The sequence below is a fragment of the Cupressus sempervirens genome, chromosome 2 (assembly GCF_028749045.1).
Source record: "Cupressus sempervirens isolate cs-2001-9-10 chromosome 2, ASM2874904v1, whole genome shotgun sequence".
Taxonomy (NCBI): Eukaryota; Viridiplantae; Streptophyta; class Pinopsida; order Cupressales; family Cupressaceae; genus Cupressus; species Cupressus sempervirens.
Genome location: NC_143119.1, coordinates 116,044,565 through 116,064,810, shown reverse-complemented (window position 1 = coordinate 116,064,810; position 20,246 = coordinate 116,044,565). Strand labels below are relative to the sequence as shown.

The 20,246-nt window shown below is 32.5% G+C and overlaps 1 protein-coding gene across 1 annotated transcript; it reads right to left on the bottom strand.

Moving 5' to 3' along the window:
- Positions 1 to 1,226: 1,226 nt before the first annotated feature.
- Positions 1,227 to 15,670, bottom strand: LOC149571295 (alpha-xylosidase 1-like). The gene is made up of 5 exons (XM_089815686.1): positions 15,054 to 15,670; positions 13,723 to 14,381; positions 12,299 to 12,644; positions 6,250 to 6,319; positions 1,227 to 2,529 (listed from the first exon to the last, which is right to left on the bottom strand). The coding sequence occupies exons 1-5, from the start codon at positions 15,251 to 15,253 to the stop codon at positions 1,279 to 1,281; spliced, it is 2,526 nt and encodes an 841-aa protein (XP_089671812.1). The 5' UTR covers positions 15,254 to 15,670; the 3' UTR covers positions 1,227 to 1,278.
- Positions 15,671 to 20,246: the final 4,576 nt, after the last annotated feature.

Genomic DNA, 20,246 nt, shown 5'->3' with positions numbered 1-20,246 from the left:
ATGAAGTTTCATTAAGTATTCGAGTTATGGCGTATCATCTTTACTTTTATCTACTTTCTCTCCCCTTTTCTTCCAAAATATATTTATGAAGAGTGTGCTTCTAAAATCCCAAAGGTTTCTCAATGAAAGGATAAGGGTCTCAAATTCATTGACACTTCCCATAGGATTGTTACACCTGAGAGCAAATTTAAGTGTCAAGAGTACCCCTATAGACACGTACATAAATATGTATGTGTATGCTATCATACATGAATGCATAAGTACATATATATATACATGGATGCATGCATCCATACATACATACATATACGCATGGATCTATACATGTATTCATGTATGCATAAATCCATACATCCATGCATATGTACATCCATATGTCCATACATACATCCAACCTTGGATACATCCATCTTCATACATGCATACATACATATGGATATGTACATGTTCACACACACACACACACACACACACACACACATGCACACACGCACGCATGCACGCGCCCACACACACACACACATGTGAAGCTTCCCGTAGGATCATTACACTTGAGAGAAGATTGAAGTTTTAAGAGTACCCATATAGACACAAACATAAATATGTATGTATACACATGCATGCATTCATATATATATATATATATATACACCCATACATCCATAAATCCATGCATATATCCAACCTTGCATACATCCATCTTCATACATGCATACATACATATGGTTATGTACATCTTGACACATGCGTGCACACATGTAGACACATGCACATACACATGTGCACACCCACACCCACACATACCCAGCTATGCCAATACACACACATTCACCTAAGCATACACATGCATGCACAATAATACATACATTAATAGAGAATATCATGTTGAAGTTCAAATTAAATACACCACAAATTCAAATCTTATAGTCTAATCATATAAGAAAGGTTGATATACTTTTACATCTCAATTCAAAATTTAATTATTAAATAGTAATATAAATACAAAATTAATTATATTATAAAAATAAGAAAACATTTTACAAGTAATCTTTGGTCTAAAACTCTGCAATGTTTAAGATCAATCTATACATATTCTTCATAAATTTAGTTTTCGCAATGATCTATTATACATCAATTGTGTTTTAAACATTTTTAGTTGAAGACCTAACATTGAATATATTATCAATACTCACATTCAATGCTTTAAGAAAGACTCTATGACACCATTTGGAATTTTTACAAGGAGTAACCTTTTTTATTTAGAATACCTAGAATGTTTTACATAATCTTAATAGGATTTGAAGCTTGATAACTCACATCTGAATTGATTTTGTTTATATCCCATGTAATACTAAAGCTTTTTCCTATAGGAAAATTGACATGGAAAACTAAAGGAAAGGGACAGGGTCCTAAAACTACCACATGTTTCACCATCCAACCCTTTGCCATAGCATAGTTCCCCATTTGTACCTCAGACTTGATTGTAATTGTTTTTCCATCTGATTCACCAAAAAATATGGTATAAGTGGAATTTCCCTCTTGTAACTTCATATCCACATCTTCACCATTATCTAAAAAGAGTTGACCTTTCACCTTTGCCACACTATAGTTTGATCCTATTGGAAATGCTACCACCAAAGTAAATGGAGTCTTCCTAGCCTCTGTAGTTGTTAATCCCCCCTCTTGCATGGGAAGAATCATCCCATCACAAATATGAACATTAATAGTATCCATGGGAGCCTCTAAACTCACATACTCACCCATAGAAATAAAGGATTTATTCATGTTATTCAAACTATACCAACTCCCTTTAGGGAAATAAGCAGTAATTGTACTTGTCTCCTTTTGTAAAACAGGAGATACTAGGACACTTGGACCAATGAGAAATTGGGTACTTAAATCATATGTCTCTTCATCCTCTGGAAAGGAGAAAAATATGGGTCGTGCAATGGGGGCTCCTGTCATATGGGCCTCATAGTTTAATGTATAAATATAAGGCAAGATTTTATAGCGTAATCCCAATGCTTTGAGTGCAGACTCGGCCACTAAGTCCCACAAATAGAGTTCTTGTCGCGGGCTATCAAAATTTGAATGGTCCCTACTAAACGGATAAAATGATCCCAATTGAATCCACCGTGCACATAACTCCTCATTAGTACCCCCTAGAAATCCACATATGTCAGCCCCAACCATTGGCATCCCAAACATTCCAAATCTCAATATAGTTGAGATGGAGTATCTAAGGTCCTCCCAAGAAGCAAGATTATCCCCAGTCCAATGTGCTGCATATGATCCTGACCCAACAAATGTAGACCTTGACAATATGAAGGGACGTTTGTTCAAGATACTTTGAAGAGAAATGTGTGTGGCAATTGCCTCTGAGAAGCCATAGAGGCTATGTGCATCATACTCAAGGATACCATTATAGTGGGTGGAGCTTGTGGCAATAGTATTAGTTCCAATTGGGGCATGTGTCCTAAAGGCATTGATCTTGTAAGGGGGGTTATCCCATTGAGTATCATTGATTATCTATTCTCATATCTAAAAAAATTACAATTTTATTTCATAACATACCATATATATATATATATATATATATATATATATGATCACTCCCAAATTAAGACATTTCCTTTATTCCTATCATCCAATGCTACTCTTAAATCCATCTAGCATGTGAACCTCATTTCAATTAATCAACAAAAATATCCATTTTTTTCAAATGATTCTTAACAATAGGGGAGAAAATGACATGGTCTAATACAAGTGGCAAGAGACACCAAATCAAAATTAGATGCTTATCTATTCTCATCTCTAATAATAACTTATGTCAACATACTATTTTCCTTATGTATTGGCTTTTATTAGCTTACTAGTAGTGGGAAAATATGATGATATCATAAAATAATGTAAATAGCACCTATCATGAGGTAGAAGGAAAAACTTTTGAATTTTAATGTGGTAACATGAAAAATCTCTATACCATTAAACCATAAATTATCAAGAAAAATGTTCAAGCTCTTTGTTTGGATCTAGAGTGCGCACAACTCTTGTTTAGAAAATTACTCTTAGGTAGTAGGTGTGAGAGAACTCGTGATTTGAGAAATAACTAGTTAGGAATAGTCATTCAATTTAAAGGTGGAAGAAGGATGTGCCCCTCTTTTCCAATTAATTCTACTCATTTTTAAGTCTACAAAGTTGAGCGACGCCAAATGTTTTGACTCATTTTTGAAATAGAAGTGTATATATAGATGATATTATTTTATTCAATATTATTTCATAGAGAAGCATAAACTTGGTCTTATAGACTATAAACAGTAAATAGTCTTAATAAATTACTCATATTTTACTTTAATTCAAGTTAAAATCTTTAACACCGTAAAAAGTTGAAATAATCACTTTAACAAATAATTTTTAATAATAAATAATATAGAAGCGTGTGTGTGGTTTTGAATGACTTGATATAATTTTTTAAATAAGTAGACAATTCAATAATAAATAAATAAATAAGAAAAGTTCAATTGCCTTAACAAACAATACAACTATTCAAAACCAAAAATGTTTAAATTAAAAAGTTTCTATATTCTTGAAAGTAATCTTTATAATAATTATTTATTTAATCTTAAATAATAATAAAATTTATATAGACCTTGTAATTCTTTAGTTCTGAAAATGCATTAATAATCTTTAAAATTATAAAAATGATTATTTATTTACTTTAACATTTTGATGATTGTTTTAAAGGCTTTCATATATGTGAAATTAGATGTTAAAAATGATCCAAACAAACTTGAATGTATATTAAGTTAGAAGAAAACATTAAAAAAGATATTATGTTAAAAGCCTTCAATATTAATAGTGGCTTTATAAGAATTGAATTGTCCCTTTATAAGGAATTGTTATGTTGATCACAAATTGTATTTTGTTGAGGTTTAGAACCTATCTAGCTAAGAGCCAAGAATTGGGGGGTAATCATTCTACCAAAATTTGTTTAGGGCATGATCTCAGCATCATCCCTTAAGGTATTGGAGCCTTTGCACTTAGCAAGACTTGATTCGTGGTGTGCTCAATGAGAACCAAACAACTTCACTAATAGGCCAAAAAGATCCATTAAAAATGTTGACCACAAATAATCTTGATTTTGATTCTATTGAAAATATTAATTGTACCTTTTGACCTTTTATTTCTATGTTTCTTGATATTAAAAGGTGTTTGTTATATTTAAAATTTTGGATACTTTGCATGTAAATTTAGATATATTAATTTTTAAAATATATTTATAATTAAAAGATTTCTTCTTGTTTATCTATCAAAACAAAAGGATTTATTCTTGTATTGTTCAAATTTTAATGTAAAATTTATATTTACTTATTATTTTACGTTATGAAATTTATGTATCCTAAATTTATTTATTTGAAAACATCTTAAGAAATATATTTTTTAAAGATATTTAAGGTGGTAATGATTGGAATTATATTAAAGAATGTATCTTACATATATTATAGAGCATTAGAGATGTATATTAATATCTATTAAGCACCAGAGATCTATATTAATATCTAGATGTCAAAATTTATATGTTTGTGTATTTGTATCCTTGTTGTGTATTTTCAAAAAAATTGTATTTACTGTATTTAACGTGATCATTTTATAATATTCCTAATATGTTCCATTGAAGAATAAAAAGTGGGTTTTCCAATCTCTTCACAATTGCAATTTCATCCACAATAGCATGGTCTTATGAACTCCACTTAATACCCTTAGCTTCTATTAAGTTTAAATGATATTTGTCTAGCTTATTTATCGATGATAACAATACATGATTGTGGATTTAGAAAGACTTGTTGTCTTTGGAAAAACTTTTGTACTATCTTTGGAAAACCCTTTAGAAATAAAAGGATCATAGTTTTTGTTACTCTTATGTTACTTTAATTTTTTTATAATACTCTCTACATCTCAATATATTTGTGATATCTCTTATATGTTTTTCTACTTGAACTCTCTTAATATTTATTTACACAATATTTAGAAATTTTGTAGGTTCACTTTGGTGACATTCTTCAACCCTTGTGTGTTGTATCTTATTAGAAATAAAATTTCTTGAATAAGAACAAATCATTTTAACCCATTTTGAAATGCTTCTCTTCACAAGTCCCACAGTAAAGTGGTATTGTTTTTTAAACAAGGCAAGAATAGGTTTTGAAGGGACTTGAATCCCTAAGCAAAAAGATCACAAAAGATAAACCATTACAATCCACAATAATGAAGGGGTCAATACCAAAATCATGGTTTTGTGAATAGGTTCCCACAACCTAAGATAAAGGTTGCAACGACACCAACTAGCAACCACAACAACAAGAAATGACTAGAGAAGAATCCATCCCAAAAATCCACAAAAAAAAAAACACATTAAGAATTACTTTATCCTTTTTGTTGTAGGATCAAAGGGTCATTTTGAAAGGCATAAAGACTTATTATGTTATTTTCTATTTAACATTTATACATCCCTCATCCACCTTAGTTGCATCCTTCTACTAAACCAACAAATCCAATATTGAAGACCCCACACCCTAGGGAGGAGGGCCAATACTAACCACAATGGACCCATTGAAAGGGGATCCAACAATGTCTAAATAAGAACCAGTTATTGGGGTCGCAACAACTAGAGAATAGCCAACAATAGATACAATCATATCACCATCAACAATAGGTTGCCCAACAAGAGTCTTATCGCAAGTGACCAAACTCTAAGACTCGACACAAGAAGAGCTAATGGTAAAGTGGTATTATTTTTATTTAAGGATAACACAAGTTTTGGAGGGACCACAAAACCCTTTACAAAACTTATAATTGATGTACAAGATAAGCTATGTCAACAAACAACAATCACCTAAAATGTCAAAATTCAATCTATGCAAACAATAGACAATGAGGCATAAGCAGGTTTTGAAGGGATATTGAAACCCTTTACAAACAAGTAAAGGACAATTCACCAATAAACAAACAATAGTAAGAGAGAGACATAAAATATGGAAACTAAATCACCTTTGGAAAATTTTGCTCTCTATGATCACACTTAACCAAAGATAGAGAGGTGTCATTATGCTTAGGAAGACCTCTCTTCCTTCTTTGTGCAACAACTCAAGAAATATTATCCTCTAAATGTATAGAGAAAGGGTAAGAAAGAGGACCAATTGCCAAAGGTTTTGTAGGAAGGGAGATTGGAGTATAACCATATAGAAAAATTACCAGAAAAGACTTTAGAGGCGAAGTCAAATTCACACTCGTTTCCATAGGATTATCAGGAAACTCTAAAGTACTTGTAGAAATTGAAACCAATTCTCATACTCAGAATATCCTCAATATTAAAAAAAATCCCATAGTAAGATGCTCATTACGAACATTTTTCTACCATAATGCATCATTATGATGTCGTTTCTTACAAAACTTAGCTAGGTGACCACTAGCATAACATACTCTCTACTAGAAAGGAACACTCCTGTATACAAGAATATGAGACTACTATATGGTCCAAACAACCAAGATGACCTCTTCAAGATAATGTTTTGAGTTATCAATATCCACAAGAATGTAGGAAAAAGTGTGGTGTATGTTCATAGATTATTGAAGTGACTTCCATAACGAACCTACCAATAGTGTTTCCAATAGATTCAATATAAAGATCATCTCTAGTATTGGAGAGGAAAATTAGGAATGCTAACCTAAATAGGAAAAACACTAATATTTTTAGAGAGATGGTTGAAGGAAGTGAACCAGGGATTGAGAGAAAGTGAGTGCATACCCCATAGCCAAACCCCACCTTCCATTCATTCTTAGATTTAAAGGCTACCACAAAGAAACTCTTAAAGAAGGATAAAGTTCAATCCTATCATCAATAATGGGCCTCAAAAATCTAAAATCTATTTTTTCAAATTTGGAAGGGAAGGTCATAAACCATTAATCTCTAGATAAGAGCAACAAAAGATAAGTATTCTTCTTTTTCCAACACTTCCTATCCACAAACAATATAAGGGGAGAAGAACTATGCAAACGTTGAACCCTATGAAATGGATCATTAGGAGTCGAAGACATTCATCATCAAAAGACCTATCCACCTTAGTATAGTAAAGATATGTTGGGTTAGACGTGGGGGCATCCACCTACATCTAACCAAAACCTAAACCAAGAAAATATATAGTAATGGGGACACCAAAATTCACATGCAAAAAAGTAGAATGAAATGGTAATAGTGAGCTAGTGACATGTAGAAAACTAGCAGTTGTCTACGGAAACAAACCAATAGTGAGTGTTGAACCAATACGAGATGATGACCATGAATGTTGAACCAACAATAAATAACAATCCAAAAATAGACAACAAAACTGTGGAAGCATGAAAAAAGGTAAAAGTAACATGAGAGGAAGTTGAATAGGAGATTAAGGAGAAATACACCACTAATGAGCCAAGTGGTATAAATAAACTAGTTCTTCGTCACGCTTATATTCTATCAAAGATTATTGGTCAAGTCATAGCTAACACTATCAAATAGGTTCAAGACATGGAACACTAATAAATAGATCAAATCGATTGAGATATAGTGATAATTGAAGATATTCAATTTGAAGAGGTTGATCACACACCAAAGGTACAACCTACTCAAGCAATGTTAGAGAAGAAAGGAAAAGATGATAAAGTAGTTAAAGAATCAATCTCCATGAAGATGAAGCTAAGTGTAAGTGTTACAATTAAAAGGAAGATGAGAAAGCCTACTATTAAAGCTAGTCCAGATGAGGAAGATGATGAAGGGGAAGAAGGCACATTAAAGACAATAGATATCACAAACTTAAGCCCTAAGGAATTATTGGAATGTTATGAGAAGTGGAAGATAAAGCTTGAAAGGGACATAATGGGAGAAAAGAACAAGAAAGCTAGAGTAATGCAAGCAACTAGAGATATTACGATAGATGTAGTGGTGGATGTGGAATATGATCCTAATGTAGGTATGACTGATCAGATGTATACTCTATTGGAAATTTGTTCAACACTCCCCTCGAGATTCATGACAAGGGCTTAACTGCCTCCTATGTACTATCAGTTGATTGGTTGTATTAGGCATTGAAAGATCTATCTTTTGGTGCAATGGCAACCTCACTCTAATGAGTGGTATCAAAGCTTGGTCATAGGTTTGAATCCTTAGACCCTCGAGTAATGCTGAGGGGCAAATTGTTGGAAATTTGTTCAGCACTCCCCTTGGGATTTGTGACAAGGGATTAACCACCTCCTATGTACTATAAGTTGATTGGTTGTATCAGGCATTAAAAGATTGGTCTTTTGGTGCAATGACAACCCCACTCTAACATACTCTGATCAAGGTCATTATAGGAGAAGTACTTAGATAGAGACAATTGTAATGAAGTTATCAAAGAACATTTATGAGAACAAGAGAATTGCAGTTGATAGAAACAACTGACAGAGATAGGAAGACTTTACCCAAACAAATTGATGAAGAAAATGTCTTACTCAAGAATGTTGTTCAATTGTTGACCATCATATAAAAACTAGGATGCGGCAATCCTCCCTACAAATTGAACCATTAACTAAATTTCAAAAAATAAAAACACAATGATTTTTTTAAACTTTCAACATTTGATCTTCATGATCTGTATATTTTGTTATTGAAAACAACAAATTTTTTGAGAAAATTTTGTTGTGTTTTCGTGAATCTAAAAAAGAATCATGTTTGACTTTTTTTTGTCCTTGGTGCATTTTGTATAGAGATTAGCCAACACTTAAAATCTATTAGAGTTTGTCGATGATTTGGGGAAGAGAAGCAATCAGGCAGAAAAGGAACTGATACTTTAATTGAACAACCTGATCCAATCTAATTTTGCAATTGAATATAATGCCAAAATAAAGCTTCTTACACAAAAGGTAAAGCAAATCCAAATAGAACAAGAAAAGTGGGTACTAGAGGTACAACTTTACCAAGCACCTATAGTGGAGGTGACACAACAAAATGTGAAGAATGGCGAAGGTCTACTTGGGTTACCTGACATGAGTACTACAGACTCAATAGAAGAGTTAGCAATAGATCTACAAGGATAGATAGTTACTAGAAAAAACTTAGAGAGGTCATGGGAGAAACCACTGGAGTTAGCCAAGAAAAACTCCAAAATATTTGATAGGTTGTAAATAGTTAAGCTTTTTGACAGCTAGTATAGGTTACTATGAAAATAGTAGAACACTAGAAAGGGGGAGTACGAATTGAATAGGTGAGGGGGGGAATAGCTAAAAAGAGGATAGTTAATATTACAATTAATATTTTTGGCCTAATCAAAAATTATTTTCACATAGAGTTTGTCATCAATGCCAAAGGAGGCAATTGCTGGCATGAGATTTGAAGTAGATTGTTTGGTCTTGAGATGAATTGTGAGGTGCAGTCAAAAGTAGCAGAGTATTTGGTTGTCATTGATGGCAATACAGCTAGCGCACAAATATGGATCGACCAGTAGGACAAGACATGTCATCGCTAAGTGGGGAAATAACTAGGTGTTATAACTGGTATGCAAGATGAGCAACTATAAGTTAGATATTTTGGTGGTGATCACGATGAAGTGTGAATCAAGTGGAGCAATCATAAGAAAAGCTTCTCTATGAAGCACAAAGAATATGTAAGCAATCGCAACATGTTATGATGGAAAGTGAGCAAGGTTTTCCATGTCAAAAGGTGTTGTAGGATATATTGCTCGTATCCTTGGCTTATTGATGATAGGTCATTGGTTGGTGATTTGTACAAGCAATAAGGTGATTAGAAGGTTTAATGACATTCTCAATCAGTTGAGGACGTAATGAGGTGACAATTGTGTGATTAAAACAAGGATGAAGAGAAGATTCCAAAAGACATGGAGAAGGTCAAACACATTTTGATTGTTCTTGGGAATATCATGTGCAAACCCTAATATTGATCAAGGCAATGATCAATAATGTGTTAGATAGATTGGGATATGTGAATTACATATGGTATTTCTACGACAACTTTGAAATTTGAATGGATAGTGAAGATTAAGGAACATTAGGACTATGTATTTGTATGATGTTGTTATGAGAGTAAGTATGTCGAGATTGGTGATAGTGGTAGAAGAATTTTGTGGTTACAGAGGTTGCGATCAAGGTCTGGAGAAGATATTGAGGAGTGAATAGCAATGAAGTAGGTAGAGCATATTGGATTTGACAAGCAAGCAATGCTACATTCAAATCATTTGACTTATTGTGCCCTAATAATTGTAGCAATGAAAATCCCTTAATTGGGCGAACTCTAACATGTCTCTTTGTGTATATCTTTTAACAGGGTGGACTCTCAAAAGGAACTCTATATGCTCTAGTGAGGCAGATCCTAGCAAATCTTTGTTGTACTCTTAACAGTGTACTAAGCACTCCTAATATGGTGAACCCCCAGAAAGGGTATTTGTAGCTCCTTACAAGGAAAACCTTTTTACTATAGTGAAAGGGGAGTTAGCAAAGACAAACTCCAAAATATTTGATAGGTTGTAAATAGTTAAGCTTTTTGACAATGAGTATAGGTTACTATGAAAATGGTCAAACACTAGAAAGGGGGAGCACAAATTGAATAGGTAAGGGGGAGAATAGCTAAAAAGAGGATAATTACTATTACAATAAATATTTTTTGGCCTAATCAAAATTATTTTTACATAGAGTTTGTCATCAATGCCAAAGGAGGCAATTATTTCCATGAGATCTGAAGTAGATTGTTTGGTCTTGAGATGAATTGTGAGATGCGGTCAAAAGTAGCAGAGCATTTGGTTGTCATTGATGGCAACACAACTAGCGCATAAATATGGATCGATCAGTAAGACAAGGCATGTCATCGCTAAGCAAGAAAATAACTAGGCATTGTAATTGGTATGCAAGATGAGCAACTATAAGTTAGATATTTTGGTGGTGATCACGATGAAGTTGGAATCAAGTGGAGCAATCATAGGCAAAGCTTGTAGGTGTCATCACCACCATGCGCTTCTCCCTCTAGCTAAGGGTTTCCACATACAAAAGTTGATGTGTTGTGTGTTGCATGTGTGATCGATAGATGTTATTTACTTCTCTTTGATTTTAGTGGTGATATGATATGTGTTCTGAGAGTTACTTTTAAAGCTAATCAAATTAGTAGCTGAATTAGTAGTCTACCTGTTTGCACTGTTTGGGTTTATGAGAAAAGTGGGGTGTAGGGTGGGCTTATGGGACTTGGAGGGAACATCCCCATTAGTTGGAGTTTGGGAGTAATACCCTTGAAAGAGACATTTTAGCATTGTAAATTAGAATAATTCATCATTATGTCTCAAATTTGATGATATAGATAATGTTAGCTCTACTTACTTTATAAGTAATCCATATTTTATCAGGGCATTGTATTGTGGTAGGGTGTCATGATCTATAATGTGGAAGTCAAATAACTATTGAGCTACCTTTGAATCTCTAGTTGGTGATATTCTTATGAAAGTCTCATTTTGCACATTTATTATAATCTTGTGATTTTTGAATAATATGTTGGATAACTTTTTAATTGAGGTTTTTTCTCCTAAAAGTATTTTCTCCTCATATTTCAATACATTGCATGAATGGTATTTATACTTATTTACTTTTATTTCCAATAATTATTAGAAGGAATCTTGAAATATTTTTAAAAGTCAAGATTTTCTAAATAATAACATATAAAATATATTTTAGACTCAACTTTTGCATACCATGTCTATTGGATGCATTCTAGTATTGATTATTATCATCATCACCATTTATAAGAATGAATGATTTCAACTAATTAATATAATTATTTGATTACAACTCATGTTAACTATATTATATATCTTAGTTTTCTAAACGTTGGGTTTCCACATCTAATACAAGTATCAATTATAAGGAAGAATGGGTCACTACTAACCACTTACTCACTTATTGATGGTACCAAATACTGTTATTATATTATTAATTCAATATTAAATAAGATATCATTCATCTATTACGAATTTGTTTCTAATGTTTGATAAATATTTTTTCTTTAGGTGCATATTCTTGCTCTAGGTTTATTTAAGAAATTAAAATTTTGAAGTAGGGAAAATATTTTATGAATAGAAAATTTAGGCTTCACTGACTTATAAAAGTCAATATAGGTAAAACACAAACTTATGGGTTTTACAAAAGAATTAATACGATATTTTTTTTAAGGAAGGTATTATTGAAATGAAGTCCAAATTCTTATGATCTAATGAGAGTATTTTTTAGAATTTGCAAGATTCTTATACTAAACACAAATCTCAAATCAACAATAATCACATTAGATCTTACAATATGAATTTGTAATATTAGGTTGATAAAATAGATAATTGGGTATGGAAAGGCAGTACCTGGATCAATGATGATAACATATTTTTGACCATTAGCATGAATCCGATCAATGAAAGTACGTAACTTTTCTTTAGGATAGTTGATAGGATCTAGTGTGAAGTCCTTAGCCCCATCCATGTAGTTATCATCAGTCCACATTACCTCCAATGGTATTTGTGATTTATTATAATTATCCACCACATATTCTAAGTCTGAAACATTCTTATACCCAAACTTACATTGATGAAACCCTGTACAAAAGAAAATAAAATTGGCATACATTAAAATATAAGATTGTCTATCTTTACCCAAAAAAAATCAACTTCCATCACATCTTACATTTATTATGATAAAAATATATTTAATATATAAATTAAGTAAAAAATATGTTGATGATAAGAATAAATTCTACAACATTCATTTAAACCCATATAATTTATTTCCTAATATCAAATTAAATATTTAAAAAATAAAACATCTTACCTTTATACACAAGATGCAAAACTAATTAAATATTCGAAAAATAAAGCATCTTACCTTTATATTCTAACATGCCATGAAATATATAATTTAGATACTACATCATATATCCAATATGCTTTAAGCTCTGTTTTAAAAGATATATATTTAAATACTATTTCAACCCTTCAATTTATGCAATGTATGCTATTTTTTAATCAAATAATAAAAAATATAAATTAATATATGAACCATCTATAACTTAATATTAAAACTTATAAGTTAAATAATAAAACTTAAATTATCTAACAAAAGTAAAAAAAAGGGATGATGTTCTAGTGTAAATATATGTAAAAAATTAAATTATTTGAAAAGAAAATCTTAAGTTTAACTACTACTAAAATTTTGAACTAGTAAAGTTAAAAGATTTAAGAAGTTTAAATTAGACAATAAATAGTTGAATCCAACAAAATGAATCTAGAAAGTTAGGTTTCAATATAATCAATAAAAAATAACTAATACCAAAGTTCTAAGGCATGTTGAGTGTTGGGTTGGGTCACGAAGATTTCAACTAAAATAACAAAAAAAAACAAGAAATACCAAAACTTTTTTTTAAAATCATCTTTATTTGTTGAAATGTACATTTAAACAAACATAAGAAGATACTCAAAAACTTATGAAAAAGTTGGACTCATATTGTACTTAAAAAGTATAATTCACAATCTTTACAAACTATATGAAATGCAACTAAGAAACTCAACATCGATGCATTTCATTGTTTCTATGTAGTTGTGTGGTATTTTAACTATTAGGTTGATTGTATATTTATATAAAAGCGGAAAAGTAAGAGTGGAGTTCATAGGAAAGTACCAAAAGCCCAATAAGGCATAGCAGCCGGACGACCTATGAGGGAAGTGTATTGTTGAACCACATCCAATGGAGATCTCCCTGCAAAGAAGTAGAAATCAAGCACACCTCCAATGATCTTATATGTTAACGTACTACCAGTATAGAAAACATCCATCCCATTGCTATTCAATAGTAGCACTCCATGACCAACACCTCCCTCTCTTAAATCCATGTAAAAGGGATGAGCCCCATACAAATTTGTGTACAAATTTGTTGGTGGAATGTCACTTGCATAAATAGTATAAGTTTGATTTGGCACAATCTTGATTCCATTGGGTAGTGTGTTCTCTCCAAGCCCATATAATGAATTTGTTGTGGGAAGGCTTGTGGTGATCTCTAAATATTGATCTTTAAATACCAAGTTGCCATAAGAGGAGTTGAAGAGGACATCCCCATTGGATATGCGACTAATTGCAAACCCAAATGGATCGATAGTATAAGAGAAGACCAACTCATTATCTGAAAACTCAACATATTCAAACATTGGCTTGGAGATTTTGGTTTCTTTTCTTCCTTGTAGATGAGGTACTTGGGCCCTAGGAATTAGATTATAAGGAACTTCCCATCTCTTTTTCTTTGCATCAGTTATATGGACTCTAAGTCGATCCTCAGTTTCATGCCTGCAATGCCAATTAGTGCAAGTCATTAACTCAAGCCAAAAGTAACTATAACCAAATAAGAAAAGGGGCGAGATATCCAATTGGGTGTGAATTGGAAATAAAAAAGCTTGGTACTACTTGATCTTTTAACAAGTATTTTGATATAATTATGAATTTGAATTTGTTTGTATATTAGCAACAACTAGATTGTGGGATCAATTTTTTATCACCATGTTTATCAAAACTCGAGGGATATAATTACGTGAGTGGTTATGAACGATGAGAATACCAAATTTTAATCTTTAAGAAGCACGACAACCTAACATATATAAAACACAATAAACAATATCCGAACCAATATTGTAGAATTTTGATTTAGGAAAGGAAAAGCATACTTTTTACAAACCACTAACTAAACCTAAATGTTCACATCTAAACAAGTATTTTGATATGATTTTGAATTTAGATTTGTTTATATATTGGCAACAACTAGATTGTGGGATCATTTTCTATTACCTTATTTATCAAATCTTGAAGAATATAATTATGTAAATGGAGTCTATCAAAATTGAAATTTTAAATATAATTGTAAAGACAATATATACCAAACTATACTAGTTACGTTTTGAATCAAACTAACCTGACATGTATAAAACACAAAAGCACAAGAAAGAGGAAGAAGAGAAACCCTACTTGACATAAAGCTGCAGAAGGGGAACATCTGGTCCATAAGTAACAGTGCTCCCTATGACCTCCAAGCTTCCAATCAAGCTCCCATCTGACCCTTTCTCAATGGAAATAAGGCGATACCCATCACCAATTTCCTGCCCAAAACACACAACACCCCATAGCACAACACTGATAAATGCTGAGAAAGCTCCTAGACGACCCATTTTGTTGAATGCTGTGACCTTTACTCTCTCTAAGATATATGTAGATTTGGGGGAATTGGGACTGCCTTCAGATAGAAGATTAATTCGTTGGTTATGATATGGACAGATGAGTCAAGCAGAGGAAAGCTTTCCACTGCAGAAATGGCGATGCGAATGGACAAGAAACAGAAACCCTAACTTTTCTCCCTTTGCTTAAATTGGGGTTCATACAATCAGCGGAAGCAACTTCCCCCAAACATAGCGCATATGCTTATGCAGCTTTTTGGGATCAAAGGTAGGTAGCAACTGTTTCCTTAGGTCAGGTGATCACGACCCCAAGCAATAGCGAATACTTCCAAGTAGTTTTCACAATAATGGGCGTAAGATTATGGGCCCAAACTAGGCACCCAACACTCAATGAAGAGTGTCTTCTCGGAAAAGAATATGGGACTCCTCTTATGTTTTAACACTCCATAGATTGTATTATGATAAGATGTTGAGAAGCTCTCATTCACATTTCTAAGTATTCTTATAGAACAACAATTGTATTATATATTTTATCTTGGCGAAGATGTTTCATAGTCTAATGGCTTTTTGTCTAGGTCTTGTTCTACATTCTTCCAAATGAAAAAAAAACTCAGATTTTCATTCTATTGCAAATGCATTACTTTAAGCCACCATTTATAATCAATTTAAGAATTTTTAATCGAATGTCAATTTCTCAAAATTGTTTATGCTTTTTTTTGTCACCTCGTGCTTATATCATGTGGAAAGTGCAAAGTTTAACAAATTATATCTAGAGTGTGTTTTGTAGTTCAAAAAAAAATTAATCCAATTTCAAAGTGTGTACAAGCTATAGAGTTTCCCTTTCTTGCACTTCGCTCAGAGTTCACCTTGCATGCATCCTTTTCCATTGAAATTTGTCTTTTGTTTCATTTTTGTTAGGCTTTCGGATTTTATCTTTTTGTCACGGCTTTCATCTCAACTATGAACTCCCTGATTCTTATATTAGGTCCTTTTAGTGCCAAAATTTTGTAAACATTCTTACATATATATTGTTTCATGTAAACCCTGCCTATGCTTTGATTTTTTACTCTTTTCAATAAGTAACTTTCCATGAGTTTAAACTTTATTTTCCCTACATTCTTTGAGGTAACATTCAAGGCCTCTCCTTGAATCTCGACTCTCGAGCATATTTCCTTAAGCATTTTCTAAAATTGGAGATAGAGAAATCTCTCTATTGGCATGGAGTATAAAGTATTCCCAAGGTCCCTAAGATCCTAAATGTTTTTTGGGATTAGATGATCATTCATCTTAAATTGTATGTTGTGTGAGTAAATTTCATAGTTCTTAAACTTATTAATGGGTCAACAAGACCATATTAGATGTGTGCTTGTTCTTATACCTTAGAAGTATTTACAAGCTAAAAATGTTTGGATATTAGAAGTTATGAGATTATTCTAAATGTTGAAACATTGGTAACTTCCTAGGAGATGTCTATATGAAGAAATACTAGAGGTTCATGAGTTCCCTTCAACTCCAAAAGGTCAACAAGGTCGAACATGATGAAGTTCCAAAAATTTAGAAAATTATTTGAACCTTTATAGGTTTGATAAAAACCTCTAAGGAGCTCAAAAATATCAAAATGCATTTGAGTGGCCTTTTAATTTGTGGCAGATTTCAAAAGTGTGAGGCACCAAGAAATTGCATATGTTGTCAGTATTCATATTACTTAAGGATTATAAAAGAAAGATCATATAGTTGAGAGATGGGATTTCCTTTCTTGTTCAGACATGAATAGGTCAAATGTTGATTAAAGAAATGCAATCTTGATAGAGTCAAGGAAAGAGAACTTCCAAAGGAGATGTCTTGTCCTTAAAGCTAGCTGCACCATACCAAAAATGCCCAAACAAACTATAAGAAATGAACAACAATGGAATAAATATTAGAGTTGATGCAGGAGCATCCAGAGGTACAAGGGCGATCATGTATCGCCCAAAAATATACTTAGTGGTAGTTTCATATTAATGTGTTTGTATTTATGGATACCCATTTAGGCCAAATACAAATTCCATCTCTCATACTTCCATTATTACTTTTCTAGGTTAGTGTATTTGTGCACCTCATGATATGTGCCAGTGCAAAAAATTGGTTATTGTAATATAGAGCCATAATTATGATGAGTTAAGAGGGTGTAAGTTGGAGGGAAGATTGCAAATGTAATTTCAAGCATTCTAGAAAAATACTCCAGTCAAAAGGTTTCATAGTTGAAAGTTATTGCAGTTTTAAGTTGTTTGGAGACCTCTTAAGAATGTTTTGGAATCTAGTTTGAGGCACTAAATAGCCTCCTACAACCCCAAAAAATGGGGGGTTGGATAAATTCATCTTGTAAGCATATAGAGTTCTCATAGAGATTTCCAAAAATGTAAACGTTTCATCAATTTGAGTCCCAGATCAAAAGTTATGCCTCCCAGAAGTTGGACTACCATTTCTGGAATCTTCTAATTTTGCACCGACTTCAAATGTGACTTCTAGAACCTTATGTTTTGGTGATGGCCACCAAATGGCACAATGTAAAATGTATTCCTAACTCTAAACCTAATTCAAGTTACTTAAGGTTAATTCTTTCCATGTAAAGGAGTTTTTGTAGAATTTGGGAGAAGGTAATGTGAAAAGGGCTTTTCTCCAGAATCTATAAATGTTGTAAGCCCATAGGGCATGTAGTTGAGTCTGTTTTTGTTGTAATAAATGTAATAGCATATCATTTCTAATAATAAAAGTATCATTTCCTGTTGTGTTCATTTGTCCTAAGTTGTGCCCCCAAAAGGAGCAGAATCATGTTGGCCTGCAAATGCATATATTACAGCACCATTGTTGTTATACAACTACTACAAGCATGATACATCCACTACCTTCATCAACTAATTTTCAATTGATCATCCCTCAAAATTAAGATACTTCACAAACCCTAGTTACTTCAATTACTTATACCCAATCCTTCTCCCCTAACTAAGAACTAATTTTCTACTTATATACAAGATCGCCAACCACAAGTCGGCTTATTTGATCATTAATTCCAAGACAAATGAAATGTATTATAAAGGGATAGGTGAAGATCCATTTCTATAAGAACAACCCAAATATATATATATATATATATATATATATAATAAGTTGAGTAAACATGCAAGAGAGTTGAAAATCATATTTAAAAATAAAGAATAATGCACCATTAAGCATTTCATGTCATAAATCTTCAATGCAAGTCTCAACTCACCACCTTGACTATTAGGCCTACAAAGCCTATATAGGACCACAGAAAACTTAAGATAACTTTATCAAGAAACATCAGAACAATTTGTTGGAAATAATAATGGGAAAATAAACTCTACGAGGGGGGTGGGGGTGGAGGTGGGGCAGGTGAATCAGTACTTTCAAAATTTAACCTTATAACATTCACCACACATCCATTTGATCATTTAGCATGTAAATTGAAATAGCTAACTACACATGTTCATCCATAGCATGAAACAAATAACACATTGCAGACACTTAAAATTGTCCTAAACACTATATTAATTGATTTAATATTTCCCTTGACACTGCAATTGGTTATTTACTAATTAATTATATTTTTCATATTCTTCTACTTATTTAATTAAATTTATTTAATTAAATACGTTCACTTCCCTAATGTATTTAAATTTAATTTGAATACTTCCCCCTAATATGTTAAATTTGTTTAATGCATAGTGCTCCATAAATCCCATTTTAAATAAAAATTTAATTTATTTGGTTCCCTCCACTTTATTAAATTCTATAATCTTGTGATTAAGTTAAATCATATTTAATTTAATTCTAATCCCATCCTAAAACTTAGTCTACACCCATCATTCTTATCCTTCTAAGCCTACCCATTAATTAATCTCTCTTAACTAATCCTAAACACCTTTATAAACACATCTTAGTCCCTAAGTATTTTTCTCAACATGGGTGAGCAACTCAAGATCCAATAAAGCTTCCATTTTATTATTTTATTCACACCTCTTACACATTGTCCCCCTTTCCTTTCTCCAAGGTTTCTCACATATGTGTGAGCAAACCTTGAGCCATCACTTTCTTCCAAAAGGCTTATGTTGACCTTCACATAGCTTGTCCCCTTAGCCCATGTGTCTCCCTTGTGGCACCTATGTGGATGCCACATAGATGCCACCTTCCCAAGGCCTCTCTCAAACTTATAAATAGAGCCCTTGTCTCAAGCATTCTACAATCTTCCTCATTTGCATTGTTATCATGCTAGTTTAATTTTAGAGCTTTCTTAGAGGTTTTGCATATTACTAACCTTTTTGGTCTACATGTTAGATTTCATTCTTGTATTGATAGTTTAGTTTGCTTTCTTGCATTCACCTCCACTTCTTAAGATGTTTTGAGAATGGCTTCTTCCATAGCCTCCTCTTGAAGCATACCTCACTCGTCTTAGTTAAATTCATATCTCATCTTGCATTGCATTTCAAACTCTTTGGGATTCAAATTGTTGTATTTGGGAGAGCACATCCACATCCCTCCAACTAGAGCGCACCAACAAGGTTCACATTGGGTGCGCTTGTTGAGTTGCTCTGAGGTTGCATGGGAATTATATTTGTCAATTGTTTAGCTTAGTAAAACACAAGTGGTTTAATTGTTTTATTGCTTGAATCTTTCTTATATGACAATGTACAACTAACTTTGCCTTGTTTAAGCGTGCTCCCAAAAGGTAGGTTTCTTGAGTATACATTTAGGCACACCCGATGGGACCCACATCCCTTTTCTATTTCTAAAAATTAGTCAAAAAATCAAAGTTTGGCATAGAAATCATGTATTGTCATCTCCATTAGGACGCAATGTCATCTGTGGAGACGCTTCTCATCTTTGTAGATCTGCATCTCCGTGTTCTGGCATCTCTGCCTGTAATAATTTTATTTTTTTCTAAATCACTTCATACCACAAACCACAGCTATTTAGTCGTCTTCGTTCC